Source organism: Nerophis ophidion, linkage group LG03 (assembly GCF_033978795.1).
Source record: "Nerophis ophidion isolate RoL-2023_Sa linkage group LG03, RoL_Noph_v1.0, whole genome shotgun sequence".
NCBI lineage: Eukaryota > Metazoa > Chordata > Actinopteri > Syngnathiformes > Syngnathidae > Nerophis > Nerophis ophidion.
Window position 1 is genome coordinate 81,660,291 of NC_084613.1, and position 7,500 is coordinate 81,667,790.

The following is a 7,500-nucleotide window of genomic DNA, read 5'->3' on the forward strand; positions in this document are numbered from 1 at the left end:
TTAAACTAAAACAAAAAAAAAATACCAACATACCTGTTTTATTATAGCTGAGTTGAGATTTTTTTGTGGGTTTATTTTAGGGGCTTTGATTTCGGAAACCATTTCTGCGAGTGGATGTATGACTACACCTACAACAAGTGGCCCTTCTACAAGGCCACACCAGAGGATTACCCCAGCAGGGACCAACAGGTCAGTCATTTCAACAAAAGACCTGGACGGAACCAAAATAAAAATAACTTCACTTTCCCGGTAGAGAATCACGTGTGAATTTGACATCAACAAGGACTCTTAAAGGGGAACTGCACTTTTTTGTCATTTTGCCAATCATTCACAATCCTTATGCAAGCCAGGAAAACATGTTTTTCTCTAAATAGTGAACAACTGCTAGCAAGAGGCAGCTAAATGCAGGTAATAGGCAGTAGGGTTGTCCCGATACCAATATTTTGGTACTGGGACCAAAATGTATTTCTATACTTTTCGGTACTTTTCTAAATAACAAAATTTCATTACTGTCTTTCTTTGAACAAAAAAACCTTAGGGTCCATTAAACATATGTTTATTATTGTAATTTTGTCCTTGAATAAAATAGTGAACATACTCTACAACTTGTCTTTTAGTAGTAAGTAAACAAACAAAGACTCCTAATTAGTCCGCTGAAGTATGCATATCGTGTCATTTATCATTTATTATGTCAACATTAATGAGGGACAAACTGTAAAAAAGTATTATTATATACTAGTTCAAAAAAAGGGGAAATAACTGAAAGCATGTTGTATATTCTAGTTTCTTCAAAATAGCCACCCTTTGCTCTGATTAGTTTTTTACAGGAAATAGTCAATACTTATGTAAAAATTTGTGTGTATGTGTGTGTATATATATGTATATATATGTAATTTCGCCTGGGGCGGTTTAGCTCGGTTGGTAGAGCGGCCGTGCCAGCAACTTGAGGGTTGCAGGTTCGATTCCCGCTTCTGCCATCCTAGTCACTGCCGTTGTGTCCTTGGGCAAGACACTTTACCCACCTGCTCCCAGTGCCACCCACACTGGATTGAATGTAACTTAGATATTGGGTTTCACTATATAAAAGCGCTTTGAGTCACTAGAGAAAAAGCGCTATATAAATATAATTCACTTCACTTCACTTCACTAATGACTTCACTTCACTAATGACTTCACTAAAACTAATGACTCAGTCATTAGTTTTTGTGATTATTCCATCTTGTTTTGAAAGCTCCTTCGGTTAATCCTACGTACGTGTCGGATGTGTTAATGTCCTTGCGTGTTACCTTTGCTTGGTAAACGACTGATGTCTGTAAGCACCCTCCGTTGAGAGGGCAATCAGGTTCTTGCGACAGTTACATTCCTTATTGGTTTCAGAGTCGTTTAGTCTGGGGGTGGGCAGTCCTTTTGCAATTGCTTTGTTGTGGTTTGAAATAATTTGTTGTATGTTATTCATACAGCTGTAGCTCAATTTAATGTTGTTCTTGTTGAATATTTTTCTTAGGGTGTTGCCTTTGGGGAAGTGTTTGTCGATCAGAGTGAGGAACTTGTGGCCGATATTGGTTGAGACGTTTTTGCTGAATGGCGGATTGTACCAGATGATGTTGTTTCGTTTTCTGCTCTTTTTTGGTTGGTTTCCTGGAGTGGGTTCATAGGTGAGGGTGAAGTTGTATCCACTTTCATCAAGTGCTTTCTGGTACGGAGGTTGCTTGGTCGAATTCAGCTTTGCTAGATGACAGCATCGATAGCCTTTTATTAATTCCGGAAGGTATTCTTTTCGTGGTGGTGGGTGGGTGGTTGCTGTCATGGTGCACGTATTGGAGTGTTGTGTTGGGTTTCATGAAACCCAACACAACACTCCAATACTCCAACAACACTCCAATAATTTCACAAAACCTGATTGCCCTATCAACGGAGGTTGCTTACAGACATCAGTCGTATACCAAGCAAAGGTAACACGCAAGGACATTAACACATCCGACACGTACGTAGGATTAACCGAAGGAGCGTTCAAAACAAGATAGAATAATCACAACGCCTCCTTTAGAAACCAGACTTTGCGGAATTCTACAGAACTCAGCAAACACATTTGGAACCTCAAAGACAATAATGTTGAATATTCAATAACATGGCAAATTCTTGCATCCAGCACACCTTACAACAGTGGTAATAAAAGATGCAACCTATGCTTAAAAGAGAAACTGTTTATTATATATCATCCAGAACTATCATCCCTCAACAAGCGCAGTGAAATCATTTCAACATGCCGCCACAGACGGAAACACCTCCTAGGTAACACATGAGCCAATCACCACGCCCCTACGCCTGCCTGTACCCACCCACTCTGTGCCCTATATAAACCATTGTATGTGAATGCTTCCATTAAAATCTCCTGATGATTGAGGGAACCCCTCATGAAACAGTTCTGTAGAGATGAAGTAATCTTGTGATTTTTTCCACACCTACATGTTGCGCTCTACCACGGTATCGAGCACTATTCTCTGGATAATCCAATCAAGACATATATATATGTATATATATATATATATATATATATATATATATATATATACATACACACACGTGTGTGTGTGTGTAATCAAATGGTCTGTCTTTTAACAGCACCTACTCGTGGAAATTCTAGCAAACTCTGAACGTTTTTGTAAATCGATTGTATTTTGTTAGTTGGAATGAAAGAAGCTATACCCTTTTCATAAAAATCACATTTGGTATTTGATTGTTGTTATTTTTCAGCTGATATTCATCAGAAGTTACTTGGGGGAGCTGAGAAGAGTAGGAGGAAGTGGCGACGACAGTGTGGACCAAAGGCAGATAGAGGACATGATCATTGAAGCCAACAGGTACCAGGTGCCGTCACATCAGCATCTTAGACTTCTACTGATGCATGTGGGCCTCACCTTTGTGCAGGTATGCTCTGGCATCACACTTCCTGTGGGGCCTGTGGTCCATCATCCAAGCAAAGCTCTCCAAGATTGAGTTTGGCTACATGGTAAGCATGCTGGTGTTGTTTTGAAAGACCGGTCTTGACAGTCAGTCCCTGTCATTGTTTACCAGGACTACGCCCAGTGCCGCTTTGACGCCTACTTCAAGCAGAAGAAACTCTTCTCCTAAACATCTCCTTGCACTCCTCTGGATGGATTCTACCTTTTTTTCCATCCGAGTCCTTCATCAAACTTTCCCATATTTCAATATTAATGACAACTATGTTGGCGTCCAGGTGAAGCAGGGCTGAAAAAGAAAAAGGTAACCCCAAAGTTTCTGTGCTTTACTTCTGTGGACCACTTTCTGTCATGTGCGTCAGGATTTTAAACGTTTTTTTGGGAGTTTCAAGCTAACTCGCTTCCTTTCACGGTTATTCCGTCCAAAATGTGCGGGCAGCTGCACCTACCAGATGAAGAAAAGAACTCTGATTGCACTCAAATCAAAAGCCTTCTACTATTTAGTGGCTTGACGGTTTTGTATGATGGACTTTTAGGGCCACACTGGGTAATATTTCATAAACTGCAGGAATAAGAATTCAATTTTATGAGAATTAAAGTATTGCCAAAAATGTGTAACTTTAAATGACATAACTATTAAAACATATATTTGGAATTTTAAATAAAAATTGTGATAACAGTTCCTAATTTTACTAGTTAATTAATCAATCAATCAATCAATCAATGTTTACTTATATAGCCCTAAATCACTAGTGTCTCAAAGGGCTGCACAAACCACTACGACATCCTCGGTAGGCCCACATAAGGGCAAGGAAAACTCACACCCAGTGGGACGTCGGTGACAATGATGACTATGAGAACCTTGGAGAGGAGGAAAGCAATGGATGTCGAGTGGGTCTAACATGATACTGTGAAAGTTCAATCCATAATGTCGAGCGGGTCTAACATGATATTGTGAAAGTTCAATCCATAATGGATCCAACACAGTCGCGAGAGTCCAGTCCAAAGCGGATCCAACACAGCAGCGAGAGTCCCGTTCACAGCGGAGCCAGCAGGAAACCATCCCAAGCGGAGGCGGAACAGCAGCGAATTAAAAAAAAAAGTGTTTCTGTAATATAATGATCATACAGCTATGCTAAATGTGATCTAGCTACCTAAATTCACATAGGAAGTGCTTTTTTTTTAATGGACTGTTTACGTTGTTGAAATAATGACTTTTCTTATATAATTTTAACAATTGTTTTTTTTAAATATATGAGTTATTAAAGGTAGTTTTTTTTTAAAATAACAGGTTTTGATTGGAAACATAATTAGATTAGATTAGATGGATTAGATTATACTTTATTCATTCCGTCAGGAGAGTTCCTTCAGGAAAATTACAATTTTCAGCACAATCCCATTCAAGATCAGACAAACATTACAGGGAGACAGAACAGGATCGCTGACGGGTCTGCCGGCTTCCAGCGCCCCTTACAAAAAAAAGATGAGATACAGGTAAACGGGGGGGGGGAACAGAAGATTAAAATGAAATTTAAAAAAATCGGTCTTAGCCTGGGCCTTGGAGAGGGGGTGCAGACGGAGGCCAAGGGGAAAAAATTTTGTATATATATATATATATATATATATATATATATATATATATATATATATATATATATATATATATATGGTCAAGCATGAAAATATTCATACCGTGCTAATTGAGAAAAACAGCAATATACATATATATATATATATATATATATGTATATTGCTGTTTTTCTCAATATGGCAGCGTTATTCTCATAACAGTAGGTCTTGTTTTAATTGTAATTGAGTCTTTAAATCCCTTCTCGTCTGGCCAAAGTCTACTTTGACATTTCTAAACAACATTACATGACATTATAGTAACATAACTGCAGAAATGTTGAGCGCAAGTATAGAACGTCGTGCTGCTTCGTGAGCCTTGTGTTGCAATGTAAGTTACCCACTTAATGTCATCACATTTTTAACACGACTTTGTTTGTTGAGCTTTCTATGATTTGTCTTCCGTCTTTCTATTTATTTAATTTGTATTTTTTTGGGGATAACAGAAACGACACTATCTGCACTAAAAGGAAATATAAAATGTAGTTGTGGCTGTTTTGCTTTCACAATAAAAGGTGTATTGAAAGTGATACCGCATATCTGTCACGTAATTGAGTGCTTAATTGTGTTGAATGTTTTTTTATATATATTTCTTGACATATTACTTGTGAGGTCAAGTTTCATGCCAGCCCGTCCCACTTCGTAAGTCCAAAAATAGGCCCAGCTCAGCCTCAACCAACTGGAGCTTTCTTTTTTTCCATAACAAACAAGAAGTTGGCTTCAGCGCACTATTGGACAACATGACATTCCTTTGAGCCTTCGGTCTCTCTTTGCAACTGTCAAGATGGGAAATGAGGATTTTTTTTTTTCCATTTGGTCTTTTTTGACGGTTTCTGAAGGCATGGGGCGTTAAATTTAGCATCTGCAGCTACGCACGGGCTACATTTCTATTAATTTCATGGGCTGCCGTTGCATTTAAACGCCATCTGAAATGAATCCTTTAAGGAAGTGTTTGGGGAAACTGTTGGAGTGGATCGGCATGTGGATGAAATGTGGTCTGATGAGACTTTGCAGGGTTTTTGCAAAAGCCGGTGCTTTGCCAAGTAGAGCATCCTGCCAATCCACACCTGAGGAGTGGACAAGCAGCATGGCGCTTCGCACGTATGACGTAGGCGGTCAAAGCATGGTCACGGTCCAGACCAGCACACACACCTTCTATGTGAGTACCACCGGATCCTGCAAAATGTACCAAGAAAGCGTGTTTGATTCATTGAAATGTCAACGTCAGGTGGACCTCGAAGGGCTTTCTGACTGTAGCCAGTATTTTCGAGCGCTGTCCCAGTCTGGAATGAAGGAGACGGAGGATCGCCTTGTCTGCTTGGACCACGTGTCTTCATCCGCCTTTTATGGTCTCCTGGAGTTTTACTTCCACCACACCTTTAGGACACCGCCGGAGGAAGAGCTAGGCCCACATATACAGGTGACATGCAGGTTCATTTCGTAGGAAATAATGCACTTTAACTAGCTACTTTAATTACAATGTTTAAATTGTAAATAAAAAGAGAATACAATGATTTGCAAATAATTTTCAATTTATATTCAATTGAATAGACTGCAAAGACAAGATATTTCATTTTCACACTGAGAAACTTTGTTATTTTTTGCAAATAATCATGATGGCAGCAACACATTGCAAAAAAGTTGTCACAGGGGCATTTTTACCAGTGTGGTACATGGCCTTTCCTTTTAACAACACTCAGTAAAGGTTTGGGAACTAAGGGGTCACATTCTTTCCCACTTTTTGCTTGATGTACAGCTTAAGTTGTTCAACAGTCTTCTGCTATTTTAGGCTTCACACATTTTCAATGGGAGACGAGTACCCGCACTCTTTTATTATAAAGCCACACTGTTGTAACAAGTGGTTTGGCATTGTCTTGCTGAAATAAGCAGGGGCGTCCATGATAACGTTGCTTGGATGGCAACATATGTTGCTCCAACACCTGTATGTACCTTTCAGCATTAATGGTGCCTTCACAGATGTGGTAGTTACCCATGCCTTGGGCACTAATTTCTTATCACAGATGCTGGCTTTTCGACTTTGTGCCTACAACAGTCTGGATGATTATTTTACGCTTTGGTCCACAGTTTCCAAAAACAATTTAAAATGTGGACTCGTCAGAGCACAGAACACTTTTTCACTTTGCATTAGTCCATCTTACATGAGCTTGGGCCGGGCGAAGCGTTTCCGGGTGTTGTTGATAAATGGCTTTGGCCTTGCCTTCGAGAGTTTTAAATTGCACTTACATATGTAGTGGCCAACTGTAGTTACTGAGAGTGGTTTTCTGAAGTCCATGTGGTGATATCCTTTTTACACTGATGTCGCTTTTTGATGATTTTAGATGAGCATTCTTTTTAATCACTTTTGCCAGCTTTTTTTAAACATGTATCAGGCGTCAAATTCCAAATGAGCTAATATTTGCAAAAAAATAAAGTATTCCAGTTGGAACGTTAAATATCTTGTCTTTGCAGTCTTTTCAATTGACTATAATTTTAAAAGGATTTGCAAATCATTGTATTCTATTTTAATTTACCATTTACACAACGTGACAACATCACTGCTTTTGTACTTAATGACATTTTTCACACCTGGAGGGTAAGTAGGAGGTTTAACGAATCGAGCTTAAACCTGAGTTGATTTACCCCAAGATGGTAAACTATTTATCAAATGTTTGTAAATCCAAACAATTTCCATAAAATCAAATATATTTTTTAATTTGACTAACAAGTTAATCTTATTTTAATTTCACATTTTAGTCTTTTTTTGTTGTAATTATACAGGTGAAACTCTAAAAATGTGAATTTTGTGCAAAAGTCCATTAAAGTCAGCAATTCAACTTGAAATGTGAGACTAATATGTGATATTAACTATCTACATGCAGAGTGAGATATGATCATAAAACTCCACATTGGAGAT

At 38.6% G+C, this 7,500-nt stretch overlaps 2 protein-coding genes across 4 annotated transcripts in view; both read left to right on the plus strand.

The window, feature by feature from the left end:
- chkb (choline kinase beta) overlaps positions 1-5,116 on the plus strand; it is a 22,665-nt gene extending 17,549 nt beyond the window's left edge. The window contains exons 8-11 of the mRNA XM_061896211.1: positions 81-189; positions 2,755-2,861; positions 2,929-3,010; positions 3,076-5,116. Of these exons, the coding sequence (XP_061752195.1) occupies positions 81-189; positions 2,755-2,861; positions 2,929-3,010; positions 3,076-3,132 (355 nt within the window). The 3' untranslated portion in view covers positions 3,133-5,116. The remainder of the gene's footprint in view (positions 1-80; positions 190-2,754; positions 2,862-2,928; positions 3,011-3,075) is intronic.
- A 133-nt stretch (positions 5,117-5,249) lies between these two features.
- Positions 5,250-7,500, plus strand: part of LOC133550124 (kelch-like protein 42) — a 27,138-nt gene continuing 24,887 nt past the window's right edge. For 2 of the 3 annotated variants that reach the window (XR_009806241.1, XM_061896210.1), the window contains exons 1-2: positions 5,250-5,745; positions 5,815-6,006. Coding sequence is in view for 2 of the 3 variants with exons in the window: in XM_061896210.1 (XP_061752194.1) it covers positions 5,518-5,745; positions 5,815-6,006 (420 nt within the window). In the remaining variant the exon portion in view is untranslated. The remainder of the gene's footprint in view (positions 5,746-5,814; positions 6,007-7,500) is intronic. The other variant, XM_061896209.1, reaches the window with a different exon arrangement.